We start from the raw sequence: 17,237 nt of genomic DNA on the forward strand, positions 1-17,237 counted from the left end.
ACAACCAAATACCTGTAAAGAAACATCAAGAAAGGCTCATGCACCTATTGAGTTGAGTAAACAAAAGAGTACAATTTTACAACTCTGAATATTTATGCTTTTGCCTATTGCATTTACCTCTTATTTTGCAGACACTCCCTTATTTTTGTGGCCATTTGCAGTAAGTCAAAGCTCTGGTCTTCTATGACTGAATCCTTTTCATGTAGCTGCACGAGCATCTCTTTAAGTAAGTTCTTCAGATCCGGTCTCTGGGAGACTGAAATGAAAGCTCGACAGTGGAATGATGCTTTGAGTGTGCAGTAAACCTCCATGGCAAGAGTTGTCTTGCCAATTCCAGCAAACCCAACTACAGATATCACCTTGAGCTGATCACAGCCATGGCCTGCATCCATCAACCAGCTGATCAGTTCATCCTTGGGCCTGTCAACGCCGACGAGGTTGGCAGCAGTGATCTGATAGTGACAGAGCATTGGCATCCGGGGATCAACAGAGACAAGCCTGGACGACGACGAGGAACAGCAAGTGGATGCTGCTTCATCAATCCTGTATCTTGCACGGCGCTCGCTTGTCTCCTTGACACGGGCTTTGAGTTCTTTGATCCGATCAGATATCTCATGCTGTGACTTGAGTATCTTTGGCTTGTTTACAATTCCTTGGATGAATGATCTCCAGATTATTCTTCTTGAACCATCATCATTAGGGTGCTCTCCAACTCCAAGATGATCAGCAAGGTAAATAAACTCATCAATGCAATCTTCAGTGTCGTAGCTCAATTCACGCACCTTATTTACCCATTCTTTCACTTGAGCTCCTGCAGATGATTCTCCCACCTTTTCCAGGTCTTGGAGGAAGGCCGACATGCTTGCGAGCTCGTTCTTCATGAAGAAAATGTCATTTCTGACTTTGGTTAGCAGCTTGTACTCTTGTGACACAAGGTAGCCAAGCTTCCAGACAAGAGAACCTATGGCACCTTCCATGTCGATCGGTCGAATGATTTTATCCAAGAACGGGATGATAATCAAGACCAGGTTGAGCTACATGTATGCTAGGATAAATGTATTTTCTTTGTATAGGATTTGTACTAGCAGCTTATATGTTACTCGAAGGTTCGATGCATGCATGCTGCCAATTAATTATAGGATTAATTAGATTCATGTCGTTATAAATTTGTCAGTTTTAAAATATACCATTACTATTTGACTAATGGTAAGGATGTTATTATAATTTTAGAACTATTTTAGATATACCATTTTTTGATCAAATTTTCCTTTACACATGCCAAGGGCACATTGTACAGCAGAGGGGCAATATGATCCAATTTTTTAAAAAAAGATACACCGAAAGAGTATGGAGTGGCATATTTCTAATAGTCCTAAAATTATAATGGCATCCTTACAATTAGTCAAATAGTAATAGCATATTTTAAAACTAGCAAATTTATAATGACATGGATCTAATTAACCCTTAATTTATACGAGGAATCGGTGGTAATGCAACTTGGAAAAGACTTGTTGCGGAAGGTGATGGTCAGTTGCTACTTATTTATCTGAATACATATTTGTTTTTTTTGAAATTGACATATTTGATTTTGATCATCATACATAGATTCTATACCTGGATGCTAGTAGTTTTAGTGATTTCATTAATTCGTTTAGACTCTCCCACTTTTTCCTTTTGATAGAAAGACTCTTCCACTTTGGATGAGGTTTCCAGAATTTCCAGATGGAGCACAGACTAGTAGATACCTTCAGTTTCAGCCTTGACTAGCTAGTGGTATACATGTTGTTTAATGGCACTTAATTGCATGATTAGTTAAGCTGTCCTGCCTACCCTAAACGATGAGAGTGTGAACTAGGAGGAGGAAGAAGTCCAAAGATGGGTTTGACAAGGTACAGTACTCCACTTGTTTAGTTGATGGGGTACAGCTAGACAGCATCGATCCAGAAGCTTCTTCAGCAGATCCTAATTTATCAGCAGCCTCGTTGGTTGAGATGTATAAATAAATTATTATAATACCTATCCCAAAGTATAAGCTCCTATACTATTTTTTAACAGATTTTCTAGTGCTACGTGGGTCCGTTTAGTTCCTAATTTTTTCTGAAAAAATCACATCAAATCTTTAGATATCTAAATAAAACATTAAATATGGATAAAAAACAAAAAAAATTACACATTTAGGGAGAAAATCATGAGACGAATCTTTCGAGCCTAATTAGTCAATGAATGATTAGCTGTAACTGCTACAATAAACCGTATATGCTAATGATGGATTAACTAGGCTCAAAAGATTCGTCTCGCGGTTTCCAAACAAGCTATGAATTGAAATTCGTTTTTTTATTTATGTCTAAAACCCTTTTCGATATCTGGTCAGACGTCTGACATGATAATAAAATCTTTGTTTTCGTGAACCAGAGGCGCCTTAGTTCCAAATTATAACAACCTCATATAATTTTGCACATATTCGTATTACTATATTGTATTATACAGAGTCGTAGAGTCGTAATATTATGTTGGATTTTTTTAACTCAGTACGAGATTGTCAGCTATATTTTTTAAACTGAAGGAGCACTCGGAATTAATAATACTAATACGTGCGCTCGTCAACGTCAACGTCGTCGGTGCGCTCGCTCTACATGCACCTGCACGTGCCCAGCCTTAGATGCTGCTGCTAAATTAATCAGCTCATTGCATTTTATCTAAAAATAATAATAATCTCCTGCTCGATCCATCGCCCGCTGCCTGGAGGCTGAGCGAGAAAAATCCAAATGATATCTATATATAACTTATATAATATATTTATTTTTAACCATATAAAAGCAAAGACTGTAAAATAAACTATAATAAAAATCCTAAAATTAACTTATAAGTTTACCATTAAAAATTTAAATTTTAGATTTATAAAGATAAAGACAAATTAACTCGCTCATGAACCTGGCGAAATTGCCCAATGAAATGGCCGGTCCTGCCGTCCTGGCGAAGTTGTCCAGGCCAGCACGTCGATCGTCCTCAATCTCCCGCCAGGAGTTCAGTACTCTTCGTGCTGCACAAAATCTGGGGGGAGAAGCTAAGGAATATATTTAAAAAAATATATAAATAAAATTTTTATATACGCTATTTTTTTGTGGTTTAAAAGTTAAGGCTAAAAAATAATTTATTTTTAAATTACTAACACATAGTTTCGCTTTTGTTTAAATAACTAACGCATAGTTTCGCTTATTTTTAAATTAAAGGAGGCCGCCACTCTCGAGCTCCACTGGTGTCAAAGAAATTCAGGCTCAGCCGCCAACCTAAACCAACCACCATTTTTTAAGCTATTTCTTTGTGAGTGAGATTTAGTCTCTAATTACCATCCATCGGATCTTCCTCTTGACAATTTTCCCTGACGTGGTCCCACAGCTGAGCCAAATCCTAGGTTAATTTTCCTAGGTTCAAACTTGATTAAATTATGCTCCTATGTGTGCGTGCGCGCATCTTCTGGAAAAGATAATCCTGGACGCATACAAATTTATTTACAACCTATGATAAATATCAATTCATTCCTCAGCAATCCGTATAATGGTTATTGCATAATATTCTACACTAGCATCATCTTTATCTTTTGTGGTACTCTCCATCCTAAAATATAGTATGAATAGCTGCCTAAAAGTGTTTTAGGAATTAAAAGAATTAAAGGGAGCTATATTTGTAACCTTACGTTGTATGATGTTTTTTTCCCTGGCATGTACCATATTTTTTTTACGATGCAATAACCATAAAATAGACTGCATTATTTATATTATTTATTATTATTATTATTATTATTATTATTATTTATTGGATGGTTTGTGACTAATTTGACAATCTCTCAACATATTTAAACATTGTTCTTATGAATTGGATGGATTATACAGAACACAACGTATAAAAACTTAGAAAGCATGTTCTTAATAATATATGATGGATAATCTCCAGCCACAAGCTTGGGTTGAGAGGCTGAGACTATCTCTTTGCATTTGCAGTGCTCACTCCACTTGCAGTGTCAAAGGAAGTCGCACCCACACTGCTCAGCTGCCAACAACCAACCGTCCATTTATTCTTTTTAGCTAGCGTCAATTAGCACTTGTAATTGAAGCTTATGGATGATTGTTGGCTCTTTCAAATAAAAAAAACCAAACGGTATATTTGCAAAAAAAAAGTGTGAATAAAACTTTTATATGTATTCTTAGTAATTTAAAAGCCAAGACAGGAAAATAAACTTCGATGAAAACCCCAAATGAACTCCAAAATTAATGTTAAAAATTTAAATTTTGGCTTATAAACATAAACAGAAGCGAAAAGATAAGGTGCTTGCCTAGTTCTCGGTCAAAGATGATTGGGCACTCCTTGTCACCCTCCATCAGATCTTCTCGTTGACAATTTTTCTTTGATTCTCGTCACTCAACGTCAAGCACAGTTACTTATATGCGCGGTTGGATTTTGCACTGTTCAATAGTTTTGCATGATGTGGGTCAGTAGATCCCATGAGTCGGTGAGCCAAAGAGTGAAAGTAATAATACTATTACTTTAAGCTGCAAAAACATTGGGCCCATTTGGTTTGGAGGAAAGTCAGAGGATTTGAATTCATAAGAAGTGGTTCATACAGAAGCAATTTCATTTGTATGAAATATACGAAAAACAAAGAAAATTTTACTTTTCTATCGGCTGTGGAGAGAAATAAAGGAAAATTTTCATTCACTTATGCCTCTTAAAAACATGCCTATGGGTACGCGTTCATATTTGTTCGGTTTTTCTATTCTTATGGATTGAACTTCCTCTAAACTGAATACCTTGTCTGTATCTTTGTTTTGAAGCAAACACTGTGAAGAGGCCTCACAGTAAATTTTATATATTTCATAAATGAGAGTTAACTAAAAGAAGAAATAAGAAAAAAGGAAAAGGAAGATGAGTTACAATCTATCAATCCCTGATTGAACTAAAGGTCTACAGACATCACTGAACCTAAGTTAATGTAGGTAGCCTCAGTTCCTCTCTAAGAGCTCTTCTCCAGTCATGTAAAGAAGGTTGAATTGAGTTAAAAATAAATCCATTTATCTGTTTCGATGTATTCCACGCAGAAGGACGAAAAATTCCATAAATATATTAATATAAAAAGGGTTCTTTGGCTCTATGCTCCTGCACCATGAGATGAAGATCAACGTTGGGATTCCAGTGCATCCTTAGAAACATTCACGTTGCCTACTAATAAAAGAGCATGGGAAAAACGTTCTCCTGGCTATCTTTTTTCTGATTGATGGAAAATAAAATATATCTGAATTTTAAAAGGCTACTTAATAAAACTAAATTTAATTTTAATAAGCTCTTTAATCGTAATAATAGACACGTCAAAACTCAAAACCACGTAGCGGAGAGAACCAATGGGATGGGATGCCTCCGAATCCAAGCAAAACGATGGACGGTCGAGATCCGCCACCTCCCCGGTGGGCCCCACACGCTGCCTTCTTCCTCCTCTTCCTCTTCTTCCTTCTTCTATTAAACCCGACGATTCCGTGTCTCCCCTCCCCTTCTCCCACGCGCGTCGCCTCGCCTACCCGACCAGAATTAATTTTCTTTCTTTCTCGTAGCAGCGGAGCCGGAGAGGATTCGAGGTCGACATGGGCGGCGGCAATGGCCAGAAGTCCAAGATGGCCAGGGAGAGGAACATGGAGAAGAACAAGGGCGCCAAGGGTACAAACCTAACCTAACCCCTCTTCCTCCCTTCCTTCCTTCCTTCCTCCTCCCCATCGCGATTCCTCCTCATCTGATCCATCCGCCCGCTTCTTGATTTCGCAGGGAGCCAGCTCGAGGCCAACAAGAAGGCCATGAACATCCAGGTGCCTCCCCGATCTCCCCCCTAACCCTATCCCCCTCCTTCCCCAATTGCTTCTGCTTGTCTTGTGCTACCGGAGATTTCGATTTCTTGTGGGATTTAGGTCGAATCTCTTAGCTAGCCGCCGATTAGCCCTGAAGAAGGAAACCGGATTCCGTCGGCTCGGTCCATACTTCAGACATGTCCGTCTTGTATATATAATTAAAAAAAGTCTTAAATTTGAGCTCTTTTTAGTTATAAATTCGCACAGGACATAGGCTTATGTTGATGCTCTTCATGTGCTGCTGCTGCTGCTGCTTGTTTGCATTCAATTCATTTGTGAATTGTGATTGCCAACGTGGCTTGTAAAGCTGCAACTTAATTGTATATTTGGATCTACTTGAACTTGTCACTGCCTAGGCTTATCTTTACGCTTATAACTAATTCCATGTTATGTTAGTTGGGATCCATGTACTTCTGGATGCCACTAATGACTTATCTTAGCCTTCAGGATAGTATTGCTGTTGTGTATTCGATACATGCATAGGATAAATATGCTGTAAATTTGCACTATTTGGTTTCAACGAACTGATGCATTCCCAACAAATAAATGAACTACTGATCATTAAGTATCATCAGTTCACTAGTGATGAATTAAGATGAATTTGGTTGATGCCATGAATTGCTGCTAGTAGTTATTTCTAGAATCTGTACTCGTAATTATATCTAGTGCCTTCTTTTGGTGCATTTTTTCTGATGTTGCCATCATGTTATACATTCCTGTTTTATAATATGATGTGCTCAACTATAATATGATGTGCTCAACGACATTTCCATCTCAATGCAGTGCAAGGTATGCATGCAGACTTTCATCTGCACTACCTCTGAAACCAAGTGCAAGGAACATGCTGAGGCGAAGCATCCCAAGACCGACCTCTTCCAGTGCTTCCCTCATCTCAAGAAATAATGGTGGCGACATCTGCTCAATCAAAAAAGAGAGAAGAGAAGCTGCCATAATCCACTAGTATCATCTTGTATGCAATGACTGGTTGCCCTGTCCATGGGCCTAAACTTTTGTCAGCTGCTGCTGCTGCTGCTTTGGTTGTGTGCCTCATCTAATATGTAACCCTCTATCAACCTGTTGTGCAACAATATTAATCTTGTGTGGATTTGCTGTCTGTGTTCAGTGAATACGTCACTTGCAAAATTTCACTTGGTGCGAGTCTCATCAGTGGCATTCGTTCCAGCCTGATTTTCTTGATCTATTTACTGCTTTTTTTTTCTTCAGTTTTTAGAATTTTGTTGTTTGTTGTGCATACATAGCAGATAAAATGTTTGATCTTCTATAAGCTTTCATCACATGCATCTTTTAACATAAGAGCATTGGGTTTCAGTCTAAAGCAGCAGGATTGGCTCGTACTTCTACAACAGATTTATCATTTATAAACTATAGTTTTTCTCCCTGTTTATTACGCAGTAGACCAGTCATCTGTTCATGGGTGGAGAGCTCGTGTAATTCTTTAGTCTCAAACCATGTCTGGCACGTGAAATAGATTAGTTTTGGAATACTTTGGTAGAAACTAGTTTTGGAATACCCTGATAAAAAACTGCAAAGCAAAGCAACCTGTCCAGTTCAAAGGATAAAGTCCAATTTGTTCGTCATGAAACCATTCATCATATTAAAAATCTAAGAGAGATTCAGTTAGCATAGACAACTTGCTTATGTAGGTCAAAGGTTATAAAACCCCCCAAGATGTTACAGGGGAACTGTTCATTACCAGCTGTCATACGGTGGAACAACTCGCCCATAGAACAAGAAAAAAGCATTTATAACCGCGTTACATGAATAATGTATTGCAATCAACCGTCAATCGTTAAACGTCAGAAGCCAGGATACAAACAACACGAGTAAATCACAATCCTCCCTTAGCAGTTAAGCACACATGCTTACATACTCTCCCAGGTGATTCAGCAACCATTACCAAGAGTTTCAAGCACACATGCTAAATGCTCTCCCAGAATTCTTTGCCAGGTGATTCGGCCATTATCAAGTCTCAAACTCTCAATACAAGCGACTGGACTGAAGTCACTAATACGGTGCAAGCGTGCAGTTCCTCCATCGAGGGCTGCTATTCGAAAGTCAGCTGTCTGCCCTGCTCTCGCCTATTATGCACGAGGCCTACTGTTCTCCGCAGCCCTCACTTGGAGGAAGTATGGGTGTGCCTGCAATTATCCAATGTTATAAGTGCATGGTAAAAGGTACACATGAAATTAACACAACATGTAGGCCCGGAGCTAAGAGGTGAAGAATGAGTTTTACTTACCATAGCTTCTCGTGCAGTAAGTCTATCCTGGTGATCATAGCGCAGAAGCTTGTCAAGGAAATCAATGGCCTAACGTAGAAAAGAGATCATGTTGAAAACCATTAATAATTCAATGACAGTAGGTACATTTGTGATAAACTCTGAAGAAGGGCCATTGGAAATACCTCTGGAGATACTAGATGTTGGTTGTCAGCATTAATAAACTTTGACCAAGGTTTCCTGCTGTGCCTGCATATAAGAAAATGTCCAAACTGTAATTCATATAAAAATTTAGGGGGTATTGCATTGCATCATATAAAATTGTGGTTCATATACCTTCCAACGAGAGCTTCAAGCTGAGGGTCAAGCTCAATGCGGTACTTGTTCAAGTATGAATTCAGACTGTCTGTTCCAAGTACCTGTGAATGAATGGATTCATGGAAATGACATAGTTATGTAAAGATAATTTATCACATATCTAGTTCAAGATCAGTAGAAATTCTAGCGTAGTACAAAATAGAAAGGAAGAATGTCCACAGTTAACATGCAAGCATGAACTAATGTGAAGTGGCTGACTTAGAACGAATAAATTTCAGAGAAAAAATGGTTACAACTGTTGCATGAAACAGTTCCTAAATATCTCACATGGGAAACTTGAGCAACATCAAATGAAACCAGAGAAACAGTAGTGTTCAGTATGAAGATAAGCTAAACATTAAGTGCAATTCCTTCCTTGGATGACATCATCCTTTTTAACAGAAACAAGCTGAGCAATCACCTTTGCGATCTTAACAAGTTGATCATGGTTGTCATGACCATAGAAAAATGGCTCCTTGCGAAAGATCTGCACTCAACAATACATTATCAGCGAATCAGCATCAGTTATTTTTTTTAATAGAAAGAGGGCATTTACAATACAAAAATGATGAAATGAGGCAAAAAAAGGTATAAACTGGTAATACCATTCCAGCAAACATGCAACCAAGACTCCACATGTCCAAGGAGTAGTCATAGTCTTGCAAATCAACAAGAAGCTCAGGTCCCTTGAAGTACCTGAATTCCAGTGAAACAGAACATGTCATCCAAGGAAGGAGCATATAAAGGGATGTAACCGAGAAAACATGGAATGAGAATTGTACAACTGATCAGCTAACATATTAGCCACAAAAAACATTCTGTAAATGTAGTTATATAGTGTTGAACTTTTCCTGTTTTTCATAGTACTTTAAACATCATATGCAAAGGTCAACCAATGTTAATTACTCAGTGTACAAAAAATCAGATGATAACCCATTAATAGAGAAGTATATGTCCACACCTTGAAGCAACACGGACATTGTACTCCTTGCCAGGGTGGTAGAATTCAGCAAGACCCCAGTCTATTAATCGGAGTTTTCGAAGCTCATGATCTATCATAACATTGTGAGGCTTAACATCTCGGTGCATGATTCCTTGTGAATGGCAGTAATCTAAAGCCTGCACCATCAACGGAAAAAGGTGTTATATATCATATTCTGGACCAGTTTATTATTGCCAGTGTTACACTACAAAACTTGAGAAAGAGCAAAACCTTTAGTAGCTCATAGATGTAATAACGGATGTCATAATCTGTCAATGTTGGGTATAGCACTTTGAAATCCGTATTGTTGACATATTCAAATATCAAGCTGGGTGTTTTTGAATGCTGATCTCTAACAATGTCAAGCAGCTTCACAATATTTGGACCTCCACAAAGATTCTGAAGTATTTTGATCTCTCTTTTGATCTGCATGAGCATGAAAAGCATAAATTATTGTCATAAGCCATAATGTCATGGATACATTGCTAGGTGTAAGATGAAAACAATACCCTGTGAACACTTCTGAACGAGCAGATCGAAGAAAAAAAGGAAGAAATGATGGACAGCAGGATTCATGAACTACCTTTTTTTTCTTCACAGGCTTGAGGATCTTAATTATGCATTTCTCATTGTTGTTGACATTAATGCCCTCAAAGACTTCGCTGTATTTGCCTCTCCCAACTTTCCTGACAACTTCATAATCATCCTGCTCACTGATCAAAGTGATATCATATTGTCAAAAGCTGTCAACAGGATGGGCTGGGAAGTATATAGTCAGACTTTTTTGTATGCCCAGTCACAGCATAAATAAATTCCTAATTGACTGGAGAAATAAGTACATTATTCAAAACAGCAAGTGGAAAACACTGGTATATTGGAGGGGAACAGACAAAGCCTTCATGCTAAATTATGTGATCAAGAAAGTTTAGTTTGGTTGCTTTTAAAGAACAAGATCTTCCTGTCATGTCTTAGGAAGATGAAGAACAAGCAGAAAACAATAGTAGCATAACAAACACTACAGAGGGAAATTTAGGGAGCATTTGGTTCTTTGAGTAGCTTGCTTAACCACGCAACAGAATACTAGCCTAGTGCCCTAGTTAAGCCCATGTGTTTGTCAAGCTAGATAAAGGCAAAAACAAAGGCCAGAGAATCCAAGTCTTATCAGATTGTTAAACTTAGTTATATCATCTTTCACTGATACAAGATACAGTCGCAATAAAATAATTCAAGCTAATCGGCCAATCGGGTGGTTGCTTTGATACAGTGATATAATACATGTTGGCAGAGTTCCATTTTCATGAACTCATAATGATTTAAGTGGCAGAAGTTTACCATAATCTACATAAACGTTTCAACGACTTGATTAAGCACAATTACCCGGTCTCAACTATTATATTCTTCAATTGAGCTATATATATTGCATGATCCTTGGCTTGTATTTTGGAGCTCAATTGCTTCAGCATAAGCCCTTAACCATAGACATGGTTGTTGCCCAAAATAGTAATATCAAGATCACAATATCAGTGCAATGGACTCGAAACATCTGGATCAATCGATGCATGCCCTGTGAATAAATAATAAGCGCAGTTCTATCTACCTAACCGAACGAACGGATTTACCACGCGCAGATGCAGAGGCAGCAAACGGTGCCCGCGCGCGCCAGCAACTGCGATGAAGGAAGCACTCACCCCCATTGGACGGTGAGGGCCTCGTAGTCCCAGTACTCCTTGGGGCGCAGCACGTTGACGTCGGTGTATACCCTGGCCTTGGACATGGTGGCGATCTGGATCCCGCCCCGGGCCGATGCGGTAGGTCGCCTAGGCCGGGCCTCGACGGCGGTGGCGCGATCCGGGAGAGCGAACGGCGCGCTCAGGTGGAGCGCACCGGCGAGGCGCGCGTCGCCGGCGGCGAGCCTAGGGTTTCGACGAGGAGAGGAAGGGGACACGACCGCGAGGACCTTTTCTTTTCTTTTTCTTTTTAAATTATTTTTTGGTCCGGGAGAAGAAAGAGATAGGTGGAGTGTGGGCGGGCGGAATAATGTGCTGGCCATCGTCAATGACAGGTGGGCCTAGAATCTTAGAGAGTATATGTATTGATCTTTCTTGTGGGAGATTCTTATTGTGCCAAGAGACTACCTGGACGGCAAGCGGGTCCAGTGGATGTGAGTAGTGCATACTTATACTTATATCTGTATCTGCTTATCTGCGAGATAATTTTATATCCATGAATAAACTATTACCAACGATGGGTATAAAAACTCGCCCATATGTACCGAAAATATGCTATATTAATCTTTTTATAAAATATTTTTGTAGAATATACCGTGTCAAAAACTAATTGTAAAAATAAACCGTCAGCTCGGCGTCAGTGATGCTGGCGCTAAGATATAGCGTCTCAGTGCTACTAACGATTCATGCTAAGCTCCTATCCGACGTGACAAAAATCTGCCAAATGATCAAACCTCAGCGCCATGAGGCTTGTGATAGTGGTGTGGTTAGGGTTGGCAACGGAGCGGGGCGGGGGTGGGGACTGCCGGAACGCCCCAGGCCCCGGCCTCGAATTGAGTCCCCGATCCTGGCCCCGAAACGAAAATCGGGGAGAAATCGGTCCCCGTCCCCACCGGGTCCCCGCCCCCGAACGGGGCCCGACGCCCCGTAAAAACCAGTGTGGACTGTGGAGAGAGAGGACTCACCGTCGCCGGAGAAGACGCCGGCCGCCGCACAGCCATAGGTCGTCGCCGACCGCCACGCCAGCCCGCGACGCCGCCCTGTCCTGTAACTCACGTCATCTATCGCCTCGTCCCACCAGGGCTCGACGCTGCCTCGCTGCACCGCCAGGTGCCGAATCCCCGCGGAGCCAAAATGCTCCCCGCCCCCGTCCCCATGGAGGAAATTGCCAACCCTAGGTGTGGTGGTTGACTGCACTGCACTGTAGTTCAACTCAAGGGTTCTGCCAAAAAAAACTCAAGGTGGGGATTTGAACTCTACTGTCTCTTTATTTTATTTTTGAGTAAAGTACATGGTCGGTCCTTAAATTTATGGCGCGGTACCATTAGGTCTATAAACTTAGAAAATGCATGTTTAGGTCCATGAACTCATTTTAATGTCTAAAATCATGGACCTGTATGGTACATTAAAACGAGTTCATGGACCTGGATGGTACATTAAAATAAGTTCATGGACCTGGTACGCTAAAACAAGTTCATGGATCTAAAACGTGTATTTTCTAAGTTTATGGATCTAAGTGGTACCGCGCCACAAGTTTAAGGACTGTCCATGTATTTTACTCTTTATTTTTCATTCTTTGAGCAAAGAAAGGTAGAGAAACCAAAAATTCTCAGAGCAAAGGAAGATAGAGAAAAAAAAACATTCTTAGAACAAAGGAAGATAGAAAGATAGAGAAAAAAAACATTCTTAGAACAAAGGAAGATAAAAACCAAAATTCTTTGAGCAAAGGAAGACAGAAACACCAAAAATAAAATAACATGGGTGAACGGTGGTTCGAACCCACGAAAAGTTTTGATGCATCCAGTTAGATAGTAGTATGTATATTTTCTTAAAAAAAATATGGTACCTTCTCAACGTGCTAAAAAAATTAGTCTTTTAGTAAACCAAACATTAACCTATACATCTGTTGTATATATACATTAAGACAAATCAAAATCAAGAAAGATAGATAAGCAAGGGAAATTAAAAACCATAGTTATACATAGCCCACCATTAGCTTTTGTTTATCAATATTCAATATGTAAAAGTTTATTGATTGTTATAATTAGTTTATTGATTGTTATAATTAGTTAGTATGAGAAAGATAACTGTAGAATTAATTATATATAGTCTGGGTGTTTCCATAAGCACACCTCAATCCAAATATTATCGACAAAGATGGCATCATCGGCGATGTACATCTCGTCGAACTAGCTTGTATTTATATTATCATCTCCGAATGCACTTGTCTATCTCTAGGCAAAAACCTACCAGTAATCCAGTGTCATGTGGCCGTTGTTTAGGTACGCATGCACCATTAATTAGCTACTAGATGCATCCAATATATATTTTTTGATATCCGTCCAATATATATTTTATTTGAGCAGTGAGACCACCTTGGTCATAATCTAATTATTGGTGATTAACTAATATATATCCTCATGCACTAACGCTTCAACTTGGACTCACGTAAGCACAGCTCGCCAGCAACTAGTTCGATGAACATTAATTTTGCTGATCGGGTTACGTCATTATACCCACTAACATATATATAAACTATCCGAGAGAAACATTATTTTTTAATTATTTTTCTCATTCTTCATAAGGTACCATGAGATACCACTGTTTTAAAATTTAGCAGCTCCTGATGGCTTCTCAATGATGGAAAAAATGTTATGGCAAAAAAAAGTCATCCTAGTGTTATTAGGATTGAAAATAACTTTCTAATAACATTATGATAAGACAGTCGAGATTTATGCAATCATATACCAATCGAGAAACTGTGAAGACCGGACAACGGATTTGTTTTTTATAACAGTGATACTCAAATCACTACGACCAGCTTGCGTTTTCTCGGCAACAGATTTGTTGTGCATACCTGTCTTGTTCAGCTCCATATCACCATCACGCGCTGGCCTGATCGATCGGATGATCACACCACCTCTCTGCACTTTACGGGGACCACGTACGCATGGTCGACGGCGAGGGGAGACTCCATCAACACCGTTGGCTGCCTGATCCAACGGCCCAGATCAACCCACGTTCGCGCGCATGTACGTACGTGGGCCGGCCTAGCTGGCTCACTTTCTTCTTCGTCGCCGGCCACATGTACACCATCCATTCATGCAGCCACTTGTCTCTCACGTCGCACGATACACCAATCCACCGAGACCTCCACCGCCGCCGCCGTGCGTGCGTGCTGCCCTTATCCGATAACCGTATTAACCACTACTCCGGCCGGCCACTGTGCTCATCGCACCATTATCGCCGTCGCCATCGTCGTCGTCTACCTTCGCTTGTGCTCCACTGCAACCAGTACCCCATTAACTTGGCAGCTAGCTAGCGCATCACTATATAGCTTAGGTGAAGGTCAAGCTCAAGCTAGCTTAATTAAGCTCGGCGACATGGCGATGATGGTGAGGCGGCGGATGGTGGCGGCGGCGCTGCTGGTGCTGGCCATGGTGGCGGCCGGCGCGGGCGTGGCCGCGGCGCAGCTCCGGCGCAACTACTACGCCGGCGTCTGCCCCAACGTGGAGTCCGTGGTCCGGGACGCCGTGTCGAAGAAGTTCCAGCAGACGTTCGTCACCGTCGGCGCCACCGTCCGCCTCTTCTTCCACGACTGCTTCGTCGGCGGCTGCGACGCGTCGGTGGTCGTCGCGTCGACGGCGAACAACACGGCGGAGAAGGACCACCCGAACAACCTCTCCCTCGCCGGGGACGGCTTCGACACCGTCATCAGGGCCAAGGCCGCCGTCGACGCCGTGCCGGGCTGCCGCGACAGGGTCTCCTGCGCCGACATACTCGCCATGGCCACCAGGGACGCCATCGCACTGGTGCGCACAGCTACTTGCATCATTCCATTGAAGCTTGATCTGATCGGAGTTAATGGTGGATGGATTGGTGTGCGTGCATGAAGGCCGGCGGTCCGTCGTACGCGGTGGAGCTGGGGCGGCTGGACGGGCTGAGCTCGACGGCGAGCAGCGTCAACGGGAGGCTGCCGCCGCCGAGCTTCAACCTCGACCAACTCACGGCGCTCTTCGCCGCCAACGGCCTCTCGCAGGCCGACATGATCGCCCTCTCCGGTCTGCCCTGCCACCCTCTCGCTTACGGCAACTAATGAACAGTGCCCATCAATTAAGTGAAATAATTATACTTGATTAAAATCTTCCATTGCAATGGCTTGCTAGCTTACAACGTCCATCTTTTCGCTTCTACTTATATTTATAAACTAAAATTTAAATTTTCAATCATATGAAGTTAATTTTAGAGTTTTTTCATCGTGTTTTATTTTTCAGACTTGATTTTCTGATCTCTATGAACATAGAAAGTTTTATTCACAAATTATTTTCTATTTGCAAATATGTATTTTGGTTTCTCCCTTAAAAAAGAAAAAAATAACCACATTTTAATTAGCTCACAGTTGTTCCTGGTCTTGCAAGTCAAATCAAGGCAAACTATGAATACAATATAATATCCACTTAGTGACCGTAAGAAATTGGCACTACCTATACCAATTACTGGTTGCTTTTGCTTAGTGATTAGGCAACCAATTACACAAGCAACATGTTCATGTACTGGCTTCTCCTGGTTAAAGATAGTTAATTACTATACATCTCCCAATGCAAATTTGGTAGCCTTTGTTGCATCTGAGATAAGGCCGGCTCTATCTATCTAGATCTAAAGGGATTCCTGTGGCTTGCACACAATCGATCCAATCCCTACCAACCATGCTTGGCTGTGTTGGAAACATCTGCTGCAACTGTACAAACAACCGTGCAAATCCTTCCAGATCTCAGCGCCCATCAATGGAAAACGGCCCTAACATGATGAGACAAAACTATGTGCCTGCCCATGAGCTGTTTTTCACAGCACCGTGCCCTGCCATGACATATGGTCTTTGGGAAGCTTCTCTCAACCACAGTTTTTTTCAAAAGCTGCTTCTACCAGAAGCTGCTCCAAACGATCTACAGCTTCTGTGAATCTGTAGTTACAGATTCTAGAAAATGAACTAAGAATCCAGAAGTTGAAGAAACTAAGTTTATTAGCTTTTCCAGATTCTCAGAAGTTAATTACCAAGCAGCTGCTTCTCATATCTAAAGCTCCCAAACAGATCTATATTCCAGTTTGGACCTTGCTAGAATCTTAACCACTGAGCTGTCACATACTCCTTGCACCTCCAAATTTTGTTAGACAAATATAAACACATTTTCAATTATATATATGTTTATATTCATTCTCATAAGTTCTTTTTTCTAAGACGGAAAGAGTAGGTTGATACGTTGGTTTTACTCTAATGGTAGGTTATTTATACAGGAAATGATGCAGTTCTTGAGAAAATAATTTTATGTACTAAAATTTATACGCAAATTTTTTGGTACCTCGAGAGATAAAATAGCTCGAAGTACAAAATTTTACATTACAAAATATATATCTCGTGATATATTTTTAAGGACCGTAAAATAACTCTATTTATATAATATACTGATCTCGTATCATGTTATACTATGGTGCAGCGGGGCACACGGTGGGGTTCGCGCATTGCAACACATTCTCGGGCCGGATCCGTGGGCCGTCCATGGACCCGACGATGAGCCCACGCTACGCGGCGCAGCTACAGAAGTCGTGCCCGCCCAACGTGGACCCGCGGATCGCCGTGGCCATGGACCCGGTGACGCCGCGGGCCTTCGACAACCAGTACTTCAAGAACCTGCAGAACGGGATGGGCCTTCTGGGCTCCGACCAGGTGCTGTACTCGGACCCACGGTCCAGGCCCATCGTGGACTCTTGGGCCCAGAGCAGCGTGGCCTTCAACCAGGCCTTCGTGACGGCCATGACCAAGTTGGGCCGGGTTGGGGTCAAGACCGGGCCGCAGGGCAACATTCGTCGCAACTGTGCTGTGCTCAATTAATCCCAAAGTTAAATTACATATTGCTTTCGTTTATTTACACAATTGTAAAGGAAAAAATTACATAATGAGAGTTTAAGCCATATATATAGATGCATGTGTAAACTATAATTGAACTGGTTGGTTATAAAGTTGTTTTTGGTGGTGATGCATCATGTAA

The 17,237-nt window shown here is 41.1% G+C and overlaps 3 protein-coding genes across 3 annotated transcripts; 2 read left to right on the forward strand and 1 right to left on the reverse strand.

Moving 5' to 3' along the window:
• Positions 1 to 5,521: 5,521 nt before the first annotated feature.
• Positions 5,522 to 7,038, forward strand: LOC102718752 (uncharacterized protein At2g23090-like). Its single transcript, XM_006657342.3, has 3 exons — positions 5,522 to 5,703; positions 5,809 to 5,849; positions 6,672 to 7,038. Exons 1-3 carry the CDS (start codon positions 5,631 to 5,633, stop codon positions 6,789 to 6,791), a joined length of 234 nt encoding a protein of 77 aa, XP_006657405.1. The 5' UTR covers positions 5,522 to 5,630; the 3' UTR covers positions 6,792 to 7,038.
• A 616-nt stretch (positions 7,039 to 7,654) lies between these two features.
• LOC102719027 (casein kinase II subunit alpha-2) lies at positions 7,655 to 11,453 on the reverse strand. Its single transcript, XM_006657343.3, has 10 exons — positions 11,155 to 11,453; positions 10,050 to 10,179; positions 9,698 to 9,892; positions 9,446 to 9,603; positions 9,090 to 9,180; positions 8,906 to 8,971; positions 8,464 to 8,546; positions 8,313 to 8,376; positions 8,149 to 8,217; positions 7,655 to 8,047 (listed from the first exon to the last, which is right to left on the reverse strand). The coding sequence occupies exons 1-10, from the start codon at positions 11,238 to 11,240 to the stop codon at positions 7,991 to 7,993; spliced, it is 999 nt and encodes a 332-aa protein (XP_006657406.1). The 5' UTR covers positions 11,241 to 11,453; the 3' UTR covers positions 7,655 to 7,990.
• Positions 11,454 to 14,582: 3,129 nt separating this feature from the next.
• LOC102717266 (peroxidase 51-like) lies at positions 14,583 to 17,237 on the forward strand. The gene is made up of 3 exons (XM_006658163.2): positions 14,583 to 15,005; positions 15,089 to 15,254; positions 16,686 to 17,237. Exons 1-3 carry the CDS (start codon positions 14,583 to 14,585, stop codon positions 17,078 to 17,080), a joined length of 984 nt encoding a protein of 327 aa, XP_006658226.2. The 3' UTR covers positions 17,081 to 17,237.

The sequence above is a fragment of the Oryza brachyantha genome, chromosome 7, assembly GCF_000231095.2.
Source record: "Oryza brachyantha chromosome 7, ObraRS2, whole genome shotgun sequence".
NCBI classification, from domain to species: Eukaryota; Viridiplantae; Streptophyta; class Magnoliopsida; order Poales; family Poaceae; genus Oryza; species Oryza brachyantha.

What these genes read in the sequence shown, in the direction of transcription:
- LOC102718752 (XM_006657342.3), top strand. Translation starts at nt 5,631, where the DNA reads ATGGGCGGCGGCAATGGCCAGAAGTCCAAGATGGCCAGGGAGAGGAAC. An exon ending in GAAGAACAAGGGCGCCAAGG is followed by an intron (nt 5,704 to 5,808) that starts GTACAAACCTAA and finishes TTGATTTCGCAG; the next exon opens with GGAGCCAGCTCGAGGCCAAC. An exon ending in AGAAGGCCATGAACATCCAG is followed by an intron (nt 5,850 to 6,671) that starts GTGCCTCCCCGA and finishes ATCTCAATGCAG; the next exon opens with TGCAAGGTATGCATGCAGAC.
- LOC102719027 (XM_006657343.3), bottom strand. Translation starts at nt 11,240, where the DNA reads ATGTCCAAGGCCAGGGTATACACCGACGTCAACGTGCTGCGCCCCAAG. An exon ending in AACATCTAGTATCTCCAGAG is followed by an intron (nt 8,218 to 8,312) that starts GTATTTCCAATG and finishes TTTCTACGTTAG; the next exon opens with GCCATTGATTTCCTTGACAA. An exon ending in TTACTGCACGAGAAGCTATG is followed by an intron (nt 8,048 to 8,148) that starts GTAAGTAAAACT and finishes GGATAATTGCAG; the next exon opens with GCACACCCATACTTCCTCCA.
- LOC102717266 (XM_006658163.2), top strand. Translation starts at nt 14,583, where the DNA reads ATGATGGTGAGGCGGCGGATGGTGGCGGCGGCGCTGCTGGTGCTGGCC. An exon ending in CCAGGGACGCCATCGCACTG is followed by an intron (nt 15,006 to 15,088) that starts GTGCGCACAGCT and finishes GCGTGCATGAAG; the next exon opens with GCCGGCGGTCCGTCGTACGC. An exon ending in CGACATGATCGCCCTCTCCG is followed by an intron (nt 15,255 to 16,685) that starts GTCTGCCCTGCC and finishes ACTATGGTGCAG; the next exon opens with CGGGGCACACGGTGGGGTTC.